The sequence below is a fragment of the Ochotona princeps genome, chromosome 3 (genome assembly GCF_030435755.1).
Source record: "Ochotona princeps isolate mOchPri1 chromosome 3, mOchPri1.hap1, whole genome shotgun sequence".
Classification (NCBI taxonomy): Eukaryota; Metazoa; Chordata; class Mammalia; order Lagomorpha; family Ochotonidae; genus Ochotona; species Ochotona princeps.
In genome coordinates this window covers 77,920,009-77,939,370 of record NC_080834.1, presented here as the reverse complement: position 1 = coordinate 77,939,370, position 19,362 = coordinate 77,920,009, and the positions used below count along the sequence as shown (strand labels likewise).

The following is a 19,362-nucleotide window of genomic DNA, read 5'->3' as shown; positions in this document are numbered from 1 at the left end:
GGCACCAGGTACTGGTTTACATATTTGGTCCTCTGCCACACTCATGGGACACCTGAATTGAGTTTCTAGCTCCCAGCTACAGCCTGTGTGGAGTGAACCAGTAGATAGGTGCTCTCTTTATCTCTTTCCTTCAAAAAGAAAACAAAAGGAAAAGAAAAGATAAGCAATAGAAAGGAAAAAGAAAAAAGAAAAAGAAAAAAGTCATGTAAAAAATATCAGAGAAGTTTTAATTGTGATAGTCAAAATTATTCAAATGTCTATCAACTCTAGAATCAATAAATGAATTGTAATATTTATAAAATTAAATGCTGCATAGCATTTTAGAAAAGAAAATTTGTATCATACATAATAATAATAATATAGACACCTCTCACAATGTAATTATGTGTGATAGAAGTCAGGCATAAATGAGTACATGTTGTATGGTGTAAAGTGCCATTATTTGAACTGCCATAACAGGCAAATTTACTCAGTGGTGGCAGAAATAAAAATAATTGTGTTTCTGAGAAAGGGATATTGACTGGGAATAGATAAAGAAACCTGCATGATATGAGGAGGGGGTGGTAGTGGCATGTGACAGGCTAATCCTCCTCCTATGGTGTTGACATCTCATATGAGTGCTAGTTTGAGTACTGGTTGCCCACTTCTGATCCTATGCCCTACTCATGGCTTGGGAAAGTAGTGGAAGTTGGCCCAAGTCCTAAGGCCGTTTCAGCCATCTGGGAAGCCTGGAAGAAGCTCGTAGCTCCTAGCGTCATATCATCTTAGCTCTGGCTATTGCAGCCATCTGAGGAGTGAACCAGTAGATGAAACACCTCTCTCTGTCTCCTCTCTCTTTAACTCTAGCTTTGAAAAAAAATAAATAACTCTTTTAAAAGAAAGAAAAAGAGAAAAAAAAACTACTGACTTGAAGTGTTCCATATCTATGTGTAATATGGTTTCAAAAGTAGAAATATGTGCAAAAATTAAATTTGAAATCTAATATTTAGATATTTTACATATATGCACACTCATAGTCATACTTTGCACATTATCCTAATCCAGAATCATTTGATTCTTATCATTTTCATTTATAATTTCTTTTTTTAAACTATATAATCCAGCTCTTTATACCTTAATTCCCATTATATTGATTTTTCAGCCTCTGTAAGATCTTCTGTAAGATCCCCAGCTTATCAAGACCAATGGTGTACCCTGTGCCCATACTAACTCAGAACATCCTGAACACATCGCAGTATTTCTTTTTATTGTTGTTGCTTACATCATAGTCAAAATCCTGTGGATGCATAGCTGGATGTCTGTCAAATCTGTTTAAGTCCCATCACTTTATTTGTGCCAATTTTCTATCAGATCTCATTTTCCAAAAGGTCATTGTTTTCTTGCATGAATAATATCAGTATATTGTTCACACAACACAATGGTAACTTTTAATGTACAATTTAACTTCTTGGGAAAAGAAACCATCTAATATTTGTCTCTGTGTTCCCTCAAAGCTTTTATGTACACAGAAATTGTTCAGATAAAATAATTTTCCTCAACCATTTCTTTTCCAAACACATACGTTGAACCAGAACTTGTCTGCATTCATATGGCTCAAATCCTGCTTTCCCTGAAGAGCTTTTGTGGACCATCTCAGCTAAAATTAGTCATGAACTTACTTATCTGAGACAGTTATAGTGCATAATGTACGCCACTCTTGAGGTCTTTTGTCATACCAACATAATTCTGAAAGGAATAGGAGTTTAATAAGCTTCATGAAAAAAGCATGAGTAAACACATTTTCATATTTATTTAACTTCTTAACCATAAAGGGAGGACTTAATTTAAACGTTAACATAAAAACTTATACGTAAAACTTAACATAAAAAATTAAACATAAAAGAAAATCGCACTGAGAAAAATATCAGGTCATGTTTTAAAAGTTAGAGTCAAAGACCAATAATGGATAAAATTAAATTGTTCACAGTACAAGTAATAAAAATCATTCATGGCTGTTTACTTTGTACTGAATTCCAGACAGACAAAAGAATATAAGGGACTGTTATAGTTATGTTCTCCCTGGAGTCACAGAAATAAATTCAAAGTGAAACTGGAAAAAGAGATGAGGCTTAGAGAATCAAAATATGAAAGTAAATAACTAAGTTAGATGTCGATTATCCTTTTCAGAAGCATAGAGACATTGTTTTATCTGTTCATCTAATTTAAATAAAAGGTATGCATACAATCATATTTACATCTAGATGAATTACTCAGAAACATTTTCAACTTTTATGTCATTAAAACATTTGTGGGTTGTGATAGTACAGCAAGCTAATTCTCCACCCCGTGGCACGGGCATCCCACATGGGCACTGGTTCATGTCCCCGCTACGCCACTTGCCATCCAGCTCCCTGCTATGGCCTAGGAAAGCAGTAGAGGATGGCCCAAAGCCTTGGGACCCTGCACCTACGGGGAAGACTTGGAAGAAGTTTCTGGCTCCTGATTCAAAATCGACTTAGCTCCAGCTGTCGTGGCCATTGGGGAATGAACCAGCAAACAGAAGACCTCTCCCTCTGTCTCTCCTTCTCTTTGGATAAAATCTGCTATTCAAATTAAAAAAAATAATTAATAAATTGTAAAAATAAATATTTTGTAAATTAAAAAGGAGTCACATATGTTAAATAATTATCTGGATTTCAAAATCAGTACACAATTTCTCCCAAACTATTTTAGGATGGAAACGTGAATGTGAAATTTGACTTTATAGTTACATCACTAATCTCAATGAAAGTTTCTTTTGCATGTTATATTTAGAAAAAAGAAACAACGCAACTGTCTTAACTTTTCTTTTATTCCTAACATCACAGCTTTCAGTCTCTTATTTCAAAATCTTTACCAACATATGGCATCCGGGAAATTTTTCATATTAGTGTTCTGGGGAAACACAGCCCCTTGGCTTTTGCAATGAGCCCATCTTGCCAAAGCTTTAAATTAACGTAAACAATACACCGCTGAAGATTCCTTTTTCAATCCTTGTTGCTTTGCTTTACTTTATGTAAGCATAGTTAAAATTTCAAATATCTTAAATGCACAGGGGAAATGACGTCACATTCCATTGACCAATGAAAACAGAGGTCACGAGCATAGAGCCAATGGGTGCAATCTGTAGTCGGGCTTGAGCAAGTAACTGTCAGTAAGGCTGCAGTTGGTGCTGGTTGGAGTGAACCAAATAGCTTCCCTCCACAGCTAGTGTCCCTATCACGGCACACGCCTGCTAAGACTATATAGATGGTGAGCCCTCCTCAAGTGTCCCTTTCTAAAACTTGGCCTTCTCCCACTGGCGTTTTCTCTCACAATCTTTCCACATTTCTTAGAGCAGACAATCAAGATCTTTCCCAAAATTCAACCAGCCCCTCGCTTTGAACTTCAACCGCTTCCTTATTGCCCCTATATTCTCTTTCCAAACAGTTCGTTAGCATTAAGGAGGAAGTGTAGAAACTTCAGAGGAAGCACATAATGCAATGAATCTCCTCTGGTGGTGAGGGTGGGGGTGGAGTGTGGGGATCCTGAACTGGAAGAAGGATCCATCTAAGTCAAGAAGCGCTAGGAGAACAATAGACCACTCACCTTCAGAGTCAGTGCTTTAAGGAACTATCAAGCATGATTTTGAAGGCTCTAATGGTTTCTATGGTCCCAAATGTCCTCATTAGCGTCCTTTTGTGATGATACTGAATAATTTCTTGTATTAGCGATTTTAAGCGGGGAAAGGGCTTGCTATATTCAGAGACAAGTTGCTAGTTTAACTTCGATTTCTCAAAAGAAGTTCTCAGGGCAGGCTGACTGGTGGTTATTATGGACCGCTAGGATGCTGCTTGAGAAAGCAGGCAATAATTACTGCCATACACAAACAGAACTGAGATATTAGTAATTTATTGATAAGCGGATGCACAGAATTTATGTGGCAAACCAATATTTTTTCCTTAAAGATATATTTGAACTATGCTATTGTAATAATATGTGGGGAAACTGCGTGTGTGTGATGGGGAAAGAGAAAGTCTAAACAGGGAGGAAGAGAAGGGGGAATACTTATGACGTAAAAATAATAAAAATAAATAATAATAAAACTTTTAAATGGCTAAAAGAAAGGTCATATTAACACAAACAGTTTTGATTCCATTGAAAACCTGTCTAGTTTAACTGCTACTTTTTCTTATACTTTTATAAAATTGGGGCATACTACATTTACATGCTAATTTGAAATCTCTTATTAGATAAAGATTCAGTAGAGGATGGATCTTGAGTTTCAATGAGCAAATCAAACTGAATATTTAATCACATATTGTTAACCATATTGAAATTGATCATATATATTTCAGGAATAACCAGGATTTGGGATAATAGTGTCATTTTCTATACTATTATAACTAAATGTATAAATATTTATTAAGGTTTTCAAATGATTTTTAAGTGGAAAAAATGCTCATGGGAATATGTAGCCTTATTAAAAAGTCTTCAGAAAGTTGGCCAAAAAATAGAATTGAAAGAAAAATTTATTTCAGTGTCAAAAATTGAAATTCTTGCCCAAGTTTTTAGAAATATTCATATTTCCATGTCTCATATATGTACGGATTTCACTTTTGGGGGAATCAAAATAGGACTATTTTAAATCCATTCTCTGCTAACTTCCTAGTGTACCCCTGCATAGTTTAGAAAACAATAGACCACCCTTCACTATTAAATTCTGGAAGCATGTGAATATGCAGCCCTGATGCACAGCATACTTTCATTTTTTGGATCAAATCAGTATGCTCTATTACGCTTAGTCGTAGGTTAGTAATGGGCAAGATCAGAGTTGGTATTACAATGTCATAGATTGTCCCCAATAGTTTGACTTTAGCTAACATCATTGGTCAATCAAAACACCCTGCCTTAAAACTACAGATTGATTCCCCATAGAGCACTGTTCAAAAATCCTTGTTCTTCTTTAGGATCATTGGAAAATTTTTGAATCTCCCAGTAATACCTGTGTTGTATAGCAGACCAATGAAATCAGTTTCTGTGGGTGGCACTGTGCCAGGAGTGTGTCTTTAACATTCTCCGGGTAATCCTTTGTATAGTCAAGGCTGAGAATCTGTCTTAAAGAGTCATCAGCCTGTTCTGCTCTCTCACTTATTTTACTATGAAGACCTGCAAGTGAACCCCTTGCCATAGGAATGTGAAGGTGAGACTAAAGTGCTTAGAAATATGTTGTGAGAAAAAAAAAATCAACAGGCAGCCCCTGATTCCAGAACCAGGTGAAAGACTTCCAGCCTGGGTTCATTGATACTACATGCTGAACTAATGTTCATGGTTGAAGTTTGTTGTTCTCCTTTTGGGTATAAACAATCCCACAGATCATCAGCAGCAGATGAAGTCCCTGTAAACCATGACAAAGTGAGATAAATGCAAGGTCATAGTAAAACCCACACTCTGCCAAACAGTCCTAAATTCAGCTAAATGAGTGGTTCCTATTTCTGCCTGTGTTTCAGTTTTATCTTAATTCCAGCCTGTTCTCTCTATGGGTAATATTTATTCAGATACTCAACCACAGCACTGTCCTTGCTTCCTGCCAGCACTCAGAATGAATGCTCGTTTGATTAGACCCTCTCCCAAGTGACCCAGCCAAAGCCCTACACCTGCTTAAGGTTCTCTGGAATATACTCTGAGACAACCCTCCTCCTCACAGGTACATTTTCACTTCAACAGGTCATAAACAAAGCTTGATGAAGCCAGAAAGAGGAGAGTATTGAGAAGGGCGAGGCAACCCTGATGTTGGGAAACATCAAGATCTTAGAAATAAAGGAGTGGTGTGGTGTTTTTGTTTGTTTTTAATACAGAACATCTAGGAAAGTCTCACTTTCTTTTAACTTTCTCTGAGTTTTCTGACAGAACGCAGAGTCAGCTTCAGACACTGTATAAGAAACAAGATGAATGATGACAGTTTCTACAGTCCCCTTAGTAAGAATGCAAGCACATGGTCTGATCTTTTCCTGGTTTGGTTTTTAAATTCTGCGGACGACCTCCCTGAAATCATCCTGATATTGTCCCTGATCTGCACCATTGGCGGTAAATACCTTCCTTCATCTGAGCCTATTCCATGGATTTCTTACAAATGCTACCACATGGGATTAAGGAGAGCAGCAGCATTAGGAAATCATAATTTTAATTCTAAATTCATACCTATGTCTTAATGTTTTCAGTAAAATATATCAAACAATAAGTTTTTTCCCCCAGAGAGACCCTGAAGAATCTGATTTCCCACTTCGTTTGCTCTGTTAGGTTCAAGGTATTCTACGTTATTCGTTAGGTCAAACTGTGATGATAATGATGAGGATAACGAAAGCAAATAAGCAGAAAATCAAGGGTTGGGGCAAGGGATTGCAAGTGTTTTATGCAACCAGTAAACTATTCCTAGCTCTCATAGAGGAAAAGAGCACAGTAGAAATGGAAAGAATATGTTGGGTTTGACCTGTGAGTGCTTTATTTCACCTGATCAATCTGATCAGCACTTCCGTTGACCACTTTGAAGGGGGAAAACTGAGAGGCCGTTTGTCTTTCTTTGTCTTTTTTTTTTTTTTTTTTTTTGCAGTTTTATAACACTAGTACAATTAAACAAAGTTAAATATTTACCATAATATTTGCCAAGGGCTTCTGATATGTAAGAGGTTATTGCTATCATCTTTTTCCTTATTGTTCCTCAACCAGAACAAACTTCTCACTATGTGATTGTTAAATCTTTTATGGTGTGTACGAAAATTACTACCTGTATGATTGTTACAAAATCTATTAAGACTGTAAGGAAATCTATACCTTAGGAAAGGGAATACATTTTAATTCAGCATGTATTAACCATTAGACAGATTCTATGTGCTTAACTATGGAGGGGCACTTACATGTAAGAAATTGGCAATTAAACCTTATTTCACTGTCCTTAATATTAAGAACTCACATCACATAAAAAACTCTCCAAATGTGATATTTAATTACCTTTCAATAAAAATATTTTTTTCCAGAATTTTTAAACCTGCACTTGAAAAACTTTCCAATTCCTCTTCCTCTGGTATTATTTTTACTTGGATGCAGCTTTGAAATCCTAAGTTTTGCTTCCTCAAAGGTTTGTATAACAAATGGCTATTTTACACTATATCTGAGACTCATATAAATACAAAGAAAGCTTAAGAATATCTGCAAAAATACTTTGTTTCTCACAGCTTTGCCAGTCAGTGGATGTTTATCATGCAGAAATCATCAGATCAATTGTGTAGAAAAAGGACCCAAGTTGGAAAAAAAATTGATATTGAATTAAACGTAGAACTGAAGTTGAGTTTGAAATGATTTGGGGAGTTCAGAGTGAGTATACACAGGCTATGGAGGGCATTGTCCATGAATATTTTAACGATTCTTCATTGTTAGAGTAGCAAAATAGTTGGGAACATTGGACTCAGGCAGACGAGAGAAAGAATATTGCCTGAAGGCATATGGATTATACTGTTGACATATTAAGCAGTACTCTAGCCCAGGAGTTCATGTTAAGTTTCCCGTAAAGAATCGTATCATAATTATTTAAATTGTGTAAGCTATATAATCTCCATTGTAGCTACTCAACGTTGCTATTTTATTTCAAAAGCAACCATACGTAACAAAGCATAATGATTGTACTCCAATAAAACATAATTTACAAAAACAGAGGTCTATCCAAATTGGGCCTAGAACTCATGGTTTGCCAATAACTGTACTATCCAATGAGAGTAGGTATGAAGATCTGTCTTAAAAATGATTGAATGTAGCCAGTAATGTGACTTTTTAAAATGTATTTATTTATTTTTACTAGAAAGGAAGATTTACAGAGAGGAAAGAAAGATCTTCCATCCACTGGTTTCTTCCCCAAATGACCAGAGCTTAGCTAATCCAAAGTCAGGAGCCAGGAGCTTCTTCTGGGTCTCACAGGCAGGTTCAGGGTTCCAAGGCTTTGAGCCATCCTCCATTGCTTCCCTAGGCCATAAACAGGGAGATGGATGGGAAGTGGAGCACCCAGGACAGGAATTGAACCTATATGGGATCCAGCACTTGCAAGGGAAGTATTAGCCAATTGAGTCGTTGTGTCTAGCCCTTCAGTGATATTTTTTTAAATTATAGATAATATGCATTCATGCATGAACCAGAATATATTATTATTTCATTTATCATAAACAGGTTTAATAATGAATGATTTTTTTAAAATTTATTTATTATTTTTAATTCATTAATTACATTGTATTATGTAACACAGTTTCATAGGTACTTGGATTCTCCCCACCCCTCCCCAAACCCTCCTACCATGGTGGATTCCTCCACCTTGTTGAATAACCACAGTTCAAGTTCAGTTGAGATTCCCCCATTGCAAGCATATACCAAACATAGAGTCCAGCATCTTATTGTCCAGTCAAGTTCAACGGCTTCTTAGGTATACCCTCTCTGGTCTGAAGACAGAGCCAGCAGAGTATCATCCCGATCAATTAAAAGCTCCAACATACCATCCGCAAAAATTTACATCATTATGGAATTAATTGACATAGTAATGAGTAACCAATATGGTAAAAGTAAATGCGAGTTCTTAACCACCTTCTGTGACAATGAATGATTTTAACATAAATTTGTCAGCAACTCAAGAACTGTCTAAGGTTTAATGCCACTTCACTTGTGAGCTAGTAAACCACCTTATTGTAGTTTCATAGCCCCGGCAGAAAACATGACACTGCTGTACCAGAAACAAAGGAGTTCATACTCCAATCATCAGCAGTAGGCAGTTTGTCATGCTGCTGCTTGAGCCCCATGGGAGACGAGCAAAAATACCCAACTGAAATCTACACAAATAGTGGGTTACATTGCAGAAGGTGAAATCAGAGCTCAGAGAACCTGAATCTTGTATAACGAATTTTAAGTTTGGTTTCTCTGGTACCCCAGAGGAGCAAATCCTCTTTACTATGCCAGACAATAAAATAAACCTGCCCTTTGTTCTGGGAGAAGATGCTTGCTTCCTCTTCATAGGCTGTTAGACATGTAAAAGTTCATGAAAAGATAGCTTTGTTTTTGGATTCCCCCCCTACCCCTCTCCAAACCCTCCCCCCCCCCCCCGATGGTGGATTCCTCCACCTTGTTGCATTACCACAGTTCAAATTCAGTTGAGATTCTTGCATTGCAAGCATCTACCAAGCATAAAGTCCAGCATCTTACTGTCCACAGAAGTTGAACGGTTTTTTGGGGGAGACCATCTCTGGTCTGAAGGTAGAGCCGGCAGAGTAGAAAAGATAGCTTTGAAGAAAAGCAACCAGTATGTTCATTCATAAGATTTGGAGGGAAAAAAGAGCTTCGAGGAGAATTACTTCCCAAATGTAAAGTCATGTGGTATATACTAAATATCTCCTTAATGGATGAAATTTGAATAGATGCTGTAATAGGATTTACTAATGTTAGCTCCTTTTTTGATAAACATCATTATTCCACAAACTGCATTAATCTTCCAGTTTTTATCCTGGAAGTTTTTCACCCTTCATATACATTGATACAACCCGTGGCTAAAATAATAAATCATAAATCATCCAAAATGATGGCTAGTCACCCTACTTGTGAAAGTGATACGTTCATGTCTGTGGATGTTGCGCATGGTGGGCCACGTCTCTGACATCTACTTCCTCTTGGTTGCCTGAACATCTACTGTTTACTTCTAGTATCGTGTAGTTGTATACTTGTAATTTTAAAAAGGTAAAATGGGCACATTTACAAGCACTAGTCTGATTAAAAAAATAACAAAGATCTTACAGAATCAGTTCTTACTACGTTGTGATATATTTTGATAATTGTGTTTTGTTGTTGTAAGAGATAGGAGTGTTTAACAGGTATCTCATACTCATAAATGAAACAAGAAATAATATGTTTTATGTTATTAGATCCAAACCTATGCAGACGCAATACAATGGATGAGTCCAGATTTATTTTTTGGTCTTTTTATGCCAATAATTATCTTTAAGGTTGCATTTGACATGGATGTGTACATGCTTCACAAGTTACTGTGGCAGGTGAGTATTCTTTTACAGTAATGTCATTCCCCCAAGAACCACTTGCTACCTGTGATACTTACTGCCTACCACATGCTAGTCATTTTTTTAAAATTGTGCTCCAGAATAAACAACAAAGGAGAGAAAAGTACAGAAAATTTGAGTAGGAAAATTAGCTTCGTGTCTTCATGAAGAAACCAGTAGTTTGACAATTATCTAACATAGTAAAGACCCAGGGAACAAAATGATGGAGGCGAAAGTCCTTCTGACAAATTTGGCTGTTAGAACCTTTATATCAATTACAATTTTAATTCTGAGATGCTAAAACAGAGCTACTACAAAGGTCAGTGACTCCAGTTAAAAGGAAATTGTTGAGAAAGAAGTGAAAGAACAAAAACAATGAAGGAAAATCACAGAGGCAACTGTAATTCTAATCCACAAACCAAGCGATATGTTAAAGGTATTTTTAAAGTTATATTTTGGGGGTGGAGGTGTGACGGGAGATTCTGGTTCTTTCCGTGAGTAGCCACAATAGCCCAGGCCAGACAAGGCTGAAGCCAGGATTTCCATCCAGGTCTCCAGGAATTCAAGTACTTGAGCATTATTTGCTGCCTTCCAAGATGCATTGATAGGGAGCTGGAAGGATAGTAGAATAATCAGGACTTTAACTGGTACTCCATATGATAGGTAGGTGACGCAAGTGATGGCTTAACTCGCTGTGCCACAACGCCTGCCCCCACAGGATTTTTAAACATCATTTAATATTTGGAGTGTGTCAGGAAAAGATCTTCAAATAAAATACTCAAAATCATAAACAGGAATTAAATTTCTTTAACAGTTTTATAACTATGAAACCACTGCGTAAATTGTATTAGAAAAAGTACCAGAAAAATTAAATTATGTACCAAATCCAAGTGCAAGAAAGGTGAGACATAGGACAAAATGATGAAATTCAAAAGAACAGAGATAAGGACATAGCTTGTGTTCGCTCAGATCTCTTCTGAGTCCTTTAGTACCTCGCTGTTGTAAGCAGGGAAGGTCGCTAGTGGGTCTGTTGCTGGGTGGGTGCTTAGTGCTGGCTACATTTCTGGTAATCCTGATTTTCTCAAGTTTTTCACAAATACAAAAGCATCTAACATTTGTTGTAAAATTCCTTTACAGATCCTTTTAATTACAATTCCTGGCTTTGCACTAAATTATATCTTGATCTTTTTGTATCTGGAATCTGTGGATAAATTAATGCTAAAGACCATATCATGGTACTTATTTGCAGTAATCCTCATGAGTTCAGACCCCTTGCTGACTGCCTCTGCCATAAGAGATCTGGGTAGATATATTTTCATCTTCTACTATTTTGAAAATAAAGATATAAAATTAGCTTGTCTTCATTTTAACACCTTTTATGTGTGATAGCTTCGCACTGTAGGAAATGATGTAAATGGGCGATTGCATTTTTAGCATCTCACGGAGATTCTGCAGGTCTTGCTTAGAGCAAAAGGAAATCTCTTTGATGGATTTATTGGGTATCCATTCACCCACCCACCCCCGTCCCCATAAAACATTATGTCCCATTGCAGAGAAGGGCAAGTGATTGCTTGGAGTCCTTGACTTCATGCATGCTTCTACTTTGAGCCAATTGAACCGTTTTGAGATGTTACAATATTCTGTATACCTTGTGGTTGACACTTTCGGTGCCTGATATTTCTTTCGCTTGAGAAGCAGTCATTAGGATAATGGTATTTAAAAAGCAAACAAATGGGCCCGGCGCGGTGGCCTAGTGGCTAAAGTCCTCGCCTTGAACGCGCTGGGATTCCATATGGGCGCCGGTTCTAATCCCGGCAGCTCCACTTCTCATCCAGCTCCCTGCTTGTGGCCTAAAAAGCAAAAAATTGTCTTTGGGATTATAGTCACCATTGAGACCAAATACCTGGAAATTTGTAAGCTATAAATTTACTAAATGTGTAGCATTTGCAGTATGTACTATTTTGAAAGAAGGAAATCTATATTTAAAAGTAAGGCACCCAGGTAATTTAACCCAGAAAAGTGAAGAAAAAAAAAAAAACTAGGTGTGTTTCATAAGGAAAAACAATAACTTTATTTCCTTCTCAGTCACTTTCTAATAATGATAGCTTAAAGATTGCTTTCATATTAAATATGCTTTATCCATACACATACCCACTTACACATTCATATCAATTTTATTTTTTCTTTATGGCTAAAGGAGAAATAGTTACAGAGTCATGTAGAAATAGAGTAGAGAAGACATAGCAAGCATAAATAAATGAATAAATGAAGACTGAGCCAAGATGATTAAGAGAACCAAGTGAAAAGGGGGCCAACAGCCATCATCCAAACTCAAATCTTCCTTTCATTCCATGTTCTCTTCCATCTACACCTCAACTCTGTGTCATTTAGCCAGTGTTGGCACTTTTTTGTTTAAAATATTTGGGAGGGAGTCTGTTACACCTGAATGTTGATCTCACATGCCTCTAAACTTTATAATTAACAATACGGCAGTGTACTGATTTTCTAGCCTGCCACTGTTGAGTTTAAATAATCTACTACATGATCCTGGATAACTAGCATAGTTAACACTATAAATTTTGACCATCTTGCCATTACTTTTAGAGCTCATCACTTTGCATTTTTCAAAAGTATTTTTAACGATGTATTTATTTATTACTTGAAATACAGAGGAGAGAGACTCCTCCATATACCAGTTCATTCCCCAAATGGCTGAAATGGTCAGAGCTGAGCCAATCCAAAGCCAGGAACCAGGAGCTTCTTCTGAGTCTGCCGTGTGGGTACAAGGGCCCAAGGAGTTGAGCCATCTTCCACTGCTTTCCCAGACCAGTGAGCAGTTAGAACGTGAAGCAGAGCTCATATGGGATACCTGTGCCACAGGCGGACGCTTAACCTACTACACCAAACACTGGCACCTCAAAAATATTTTTAAGTGGTTTCCTCTTGCAGCATTTTGCCAAAACTTCCAAAACAAGATGTATAAATGTGTTTTATACCTATGTGAATAGCATAAATTATATAGATACAGATTTTCTCAAAAAACCTTCCCAGGACTGTGGGGGTTAGGGGACAGATGAGTACATTCACATGGATATTGGGTTTTTAACCTTAACGCCTCTGTGATTTATTTTTATTCACTTTCTCTTGTACTAGTCATAGTTCGTAATACAGAACAATCATACAGCAGTATCACTTGCTTAAAAAGGAACACCTGCAAATGTAACGGCCTAAAGATAATTATTTGCTATTTCTCATGGATCTGGGACTTCTAATGATGTGGACTGGTCTCTGCTGAATTGGGCTTCTATAACCACAGAAAGAAGTGCCTGTGAAAGTTGAATAATTGCTAACTCTCACTAGATTGTCTGAACAATTCCTTCAATGCGCTACTTAAATGCTGTGTTTTAAAGTCTGGATCTATGAGTTTACTTGGTTCCTCAATGATCATTTCCTGTTTTGCTTTAAATATATCTAGCTTATGGTATATTCGTGTTTATAGACCAAACCACTGAATTTAAAGAAATAAATTTCATGTGTGTATGTTGAGATGAGAAATATCAGCTTTTAGCTCACTTGTATAATAATAGACTCTAACTAACTTGGCATCGCATCTTGAATGTCTAGATTTGTCTTCCAGTTGATAATATAATTATACTTCCTTAAAGCAAGTCTTCAAAAATGACAAAAGTTTAAGCTGGTAGTACAAACTGGATGAGATAAATCCATAGCTAAGAATATCTTTCTACTTGATAAGCAATTTTATTATTTAATATTGGTGAAATTTTTGTTACCTGAAAAACTGTTTTCCTTTTTCCTTTGATACATAGGTCTTTCTAGAGGCCTCACCAATTTAATCAATGGAGAAAGCCTGATGACCTCTGTTGTATCATTGATTCTATTCAAAATTATTCTGAATGCTAACTTCAGAAGACACCGTGAGATAAACAGTATCTTAGGTAAGAACATATTTTTTTCTTAACCGCTTAAAATCAAAATACTTTATTTCTGAAAAGTGACATGTGCTTTTACGTATATTGCCATATGCTGTTCTCCTAGAACTATAATCCTGAAGGGCCAGCATTGTAGTACAGTGCATTAAGCCACTGTTTGCAGTGCTGAATGCCATACTGGAGATCCGATCCAAGCCCTTACTGTTCCACTTCCCATATAACTACCTGTTAATGCACCTGGGGAAGAAATGAACCCTGGGTCCCTGCCATTCACATGAGAATTCCAGCAAGAGCCCTGGGCCCCTAGCCTTGGCATGGTCCAGCCCCGGGTGATTGTAACTATTTGGAGAACAGATCAGACTCTATTTGAGGATATTTTTTCCTATGTCTCTCTCTCTCTTTTTTCACTCTCTCTTTCAAATAAGTAAAATAATTTTTTTAATAAAAAAATCAATATAATACGTTTTGTATCAGGATTTACCCTTTGCATAGCACTACTTCACATTGGTATTTACTCTTAGTTATAATATTATCATGAGGCAGGGTTGAAACATTGCATGAAGATGCTTTTAAGAACAGCATTCTATAGGCCTGATCTGAATCAAAATACTATACCACAAGAAAGAAAGCTTTTTTTTTTCTGTGCTAAAAATAAGTTATGAAGATAACCCTGGTCGTCTTCTCATGAGTGATGAAAGCAGGCAGCTTCTTTTTTCTTTTTTTTCCCCCCTCTTGGACTTTCTCCCTTGAGGCAACACAGGGAACTATCAGCTCAGGGAAGAAGTAAAGTTTTTTTTTTTCTTTTTTTATCTATTTATTATTTTTAATTCATTAATTACATTGTATTATGTGACACAGTTTCATAGGGAAGAAGTAAAGTTTTATGCCATCTGTAGGACCAGCGTTTGTAAGCATTGGGACGACAAGATGTTCATGAGTTCTCTTTCACACCTTTCACATGGCCCTGTACTATAATTTTGTTTTTTCTACCCTGTCATGTACATCTGTGTGTATTCAAAACAAATGGAATTTGGACAATGATAATGAGGCATTATAAAGTCCTCAGCTGCATAATTTCCACTCACAACAAGGCATTTGAGATTACCAGCACCCCCAGAACCATCATCTGTGCCATGCCCTGCTAGATACACCATACCACCTTCCTAGAAAAGTTGTTCTCAATCACCTGTTTCTGAATGTTTGGACAGTGGGGAAAGGATCCTGTTAAAATGTTCATAAAATAAATACTTTTTATTAAGATGAGGTATTTACCTATTTTATTTTCTTGACATTAGGAGCGAATCTAAGTCTTGAAAAACTGACATTGTGTAGATCCTACTCACTAGAAGTCTTTTTTTTCTAAGGACCTCTTTGGTGTCCTTTTCAGCACCACTCTAGTTGCTTCAAAAAAAAAAAAAAAAGAAAGAAAAAGAAAGAAAGAAAAAGAAGCTCCTCCATGCCTTGTCCTAGCCCTAACGTCTGTAGTTTGGCAAATATCCACCATGTTGAGGTAGGATCCTTCTCCTTTCCTTCTTCCTGTAAACTTCCTTTGCAACTACTCAGAAAGGAAGACATTTTTTTGCTTTAATTGTTTCTATGTCCCCGGGGAGCGTTTGTTGTTAAATATTCAGAGACCCCATTTTCCTCTATTTTTAGGCGCCTCTCCTTCATTTGTTTATAAGCAATATTTAAAACATGAAAACAGACTATTCCTACTCAGGAAGACCCATTCTCACATACTAACGGCCCTGTGACCTAGCCCTCCAAAGAAGCTCTTCTAGACCATTAGGCAGTCTAGCAAGAAGCATTTGCTGGCAAGACTTGCAGCAATAAATCAATGGAGTTTCATATTCAAGGTTCATTTACCCAAGTAGTGCGACTTGGAGCACCTCTTCAGCTCAGGAAGGCATATCATTTTCAAATGATTCAAGGACAACATCTCCGATGTGTGAGAAAACCAAGTAAACAGCCACACAATATCTTTCCAAATCATGAGTACAGAGAGGTCAGCCAATATAGTGCTGAGAGGTTTCACCATTAAAGTTCCTTCAAATCCTCAGGTTCAAGAATAGGATCTACCACACAGGGCATATGGATCAACACTTGTTAAATCAGTGAAGCTGCACACCACCATCTTTTTTATTCTGTTTCCCTCACAGTGACTATTGAGAAAATCCTCCTGATTAGACTGTAGCTGTCAGTTATAACACATATTTCCCTGAATTTCTGTGATTAGTGTATAAATGGTTCTAGTATAATACTGGATTATGTTTAGTAGCTGCAGATGAGCCTTCTAACTGGCTTGGTTTCATTTCTTTTCAGTTACCCCAACATTCCTGTTCTAGAATGTGGAGATTCAACTGTGAACATTTTAGACAAAGTTGTCTTACTTCCATAGTAGCTTGATCTATAATTTTGATAATATTTAGAATACCTATGCTTTATTCCATCAGTGTGATAAAAAAAAATTTTAAATCTCCATCAAAAACATAGCAACAAGCCCAGTGCAATGGCTCAATTGGCTAATTCTCCCCTTATAAGTGCCGAGATCCCATATGGGCACCAGTTCCTGTCCCGGCTACTCCATTTCCCATCCAGCTCTCTGCTTATGGCCTAGGAAAGCAGTGGAGGACAACCCAATGGGACCCTGCACTTTGTGGGAGACCCAGAAGAAGTTCTTGGCTCTGGTTTTGGATCAGATCCTCTCCACCCATTGCAGCCATTTAGGGAGTGAACCAGTAGATGGAAGATCTTTCTCTCTGTCTCTCCTTCTCTTTCTAAATCTGCTTTTCCAATAAAATAAATAAATATTTTAAAAATAATAGTAATAATGCCAGCATTGTGACGCAGAAAGTTAAGCCACTGTTGGCAATATCAGCATCCTTTATTCAGAGTGCTGGTTCAGTTGCTTAGACTCTTATTAGGGCTTCTGCAAACTCACCTAGGAAGGAAGTGAATAATAATCCAACTAATTTGACACCTACCACCTACATGTGAGACCTGGATGAAGTTCCTGGTTCCTGGAGTGAGCCTGTCACAGCCCAGGCCGTTGCCATCATATGGAGGAATGAATCTGTGGATGGAAGAACCCTTCACCCACCACCATCACTACCACCAATCTATTTCTCTGTATCTCTATCTCCATCCCTATTTCACTCTGCCCTTGAAATAAATGGTTAAATCATCTTTAAAAGCAATACCAAGGATAACTTTGTAATAATCGTACTATATGAGAACTAGAACACAGAATTCATTTTCTTAGCCATTCAAACTTGGAATTTTTAATAGATTTCAAAGAAAACTCTCCCATAATAAAGATATGAGGCAGAAACGATGACACTGCTTCAGATGCCTGAAACCCATGTTCGAGTCTCTGGGCTTGAGTCCTGTCTCTGCTTCCAATCCAGCTTCCTGCTAATGAGCATCTTGAGAAACAGCAGGTGATTGCAAAAATACTTGGGTCCCTGCAACCTGCCTGGGAGATCCTGATCAAAGTCCAGGCTCCTGAGTTCCCTCTAGGTTAAGATTAGCTTTGTAGAAGATTAAGGAGTAAATCAGGAAATAGAAGACCACTCTCTGTCAGTCTCTCTCTCTCTGTCTCGCTTTCCACATCCCTGTCTCCCCTCCTCTCCCTTCCTCCCCTTCATTTCAATTATGGGAAAATCAATAAGTGAAATTGGAAAGAAAGGAGACATCCAAAATGGCTGAATAGTGAAAAGCTGCAATGTCTTCAGATGCAGAAAGATAAAAAAACAAAAAAAAAAACAAAAAAAAAACAAAAAAAAAACAAACCTCAAGGACCACATTCCCACATTTCCAGGGGACTTGGAAAATGTTCAGTGGAGAGAGGAAACAGAACAGAACAGAGGCTGCACAGGCCAGAGGGGAAAGGAAACATACACTGTTGCAGCTGGTCATGCTATCAACCGCCCTGCACCTTTGCAGCAAGCTTCTGGCAGGAAATTCTATCTTACCAAGACAAGGTAGGAAGAAATTGTCACAGTTCCCTGTCTCTGGCAACATTAGCTGGGAGAAAGCTGAAATCCTTTTCCCGCAGGTATAGAACAAGACAAAGATGTTTAATTTAACAACTGTAATTCAATATAGTATTGAAAGTATTGACAAGAGCAACTAGAGAGAGGAAAAAATAAGGAGCATAACAAAGAAAGGGAGGAAGTCAAAATAGCCATGGTTGATGACGATATGAAGTTGTAAATGGAAAAACCTAGTCACACCACCAAAAAGCTATTACTGACGAACCAGGTCAGTGAAGGTGCAAGTTACAAAATAAACATACAAAAACAATGTTTTTACGTGCTAATGATGAGCTCACTGAAAGTCAAATCAAGAAAGAAATCCCATTCACAACAGTCACCAAAAAAACCCAAAATATTTAGGAGTACCCAAAGAAATTCTTGCACAATGACGATTACAATACATCAATGAAAGAAATCAGCAAGGACAAAAAAATAGAAAAGAAATTATTTGAATCTCAATTAGAAGAATCAATATCATGAAAATATATCTGCAATTGTAAAACAACCTACAGATTCAATGAAATCCATATCCAAATGCTGTTGATGTTCTTTGCAGAATTAGAATCCTAAAACTCGTATAGGAAAACCAAAGGTCACAAAGAGCCAAAGCTATCCTGTTCTAACAGAATCACCCTGGAAGCATCACAATAGCTGATTTCAAACAGTACTACAAAACTGTAGCAATTCAATCAGCATATTGGCATTGGCATGGAAACTAATGGATAGATCAATTGGGTGGAACTGAATATCCAGAAATGAGTGTGTGTGTATACAGACAACAGTTTTTTTGACAAAAGGTCCCAGACTACAGACCATACATTGGAAAAATGTATAATCTCTTCAATAAATAATTCTGGCAAACTGAACTTATATATGTAGAAGACTAAAATTAGATCTCTACTTCCTATAGTATATCAAAGTTCTGAGCTTATTACCTGGGATTATTAAGTTGCTGTAAGAAAATGTATGAAAAACACTTAAAGACTTTGGTATTCATGATAAGTTCTTGGCTAAAACTCTCAAAACACAAGAAGCTGTAGTAAAACAAGACAAACAGGATTATGCCAAACTCAGAAACAAAAAATTGCAGAGTTAAGACACATGTTAGAGGGTGAGAAAAAAATCTGCAAGCTACTTATTCAACAAAGGATTAATAACTAGAAATTCACCAATTCAGAAAAATTCAACAAAAATAGAAAAAAAAGTAAAGATATGGACAAAACCCTTAATAGAAAATTTGCAAAAGAAATAGAAATGATCAGCAATATTTGAAAAAATGCTCAGCATTGCTCACAAGAG

At 37.0% G+C, this 19,362-nt stretch overlaps 1 protein-coding gene across 1 annotated transcript in view; it reads left to right on the top strand.

Annotated features, from left to right (window-relative positions):
• The first annotated feature begins 5,970 nt into the window (after positions 1 to 5,970).
• The window catches only part of SLC9C1 (solute carrier family 9 member C1), a 74,062-nt gene continuing 60,670 nt past the window's right edge, over positions 5,971 to 19,362 (top strand). The window contains exons 1-5 of the mRNA XM_058661286.1: positions 5,971 to 6,084; positions 7,032 to 7,132; positions 10,026 to 10,073; positions 11,214 to 11,379; positions 13,904 to 14,032. Of these exons, the coding sequence (XP_058517269.1) occupies positions 10,038 to 10,073; positions 11,214 to 11,379; positions 13,904 to 14,032 (331 nt within the window). The 5' untranslated portion in view covers positions 5,971 to 6,084; positions 7,032 to 7,132; positions 10,026 to 10,037. The remainder of the gene's footprint in view (positions 6,085 to 7,031; positions 7,133 to 10,025; positions 10,074 to 11,213; positions 11,380 to 13,903; positions 14,033 to 19,362) is intronic.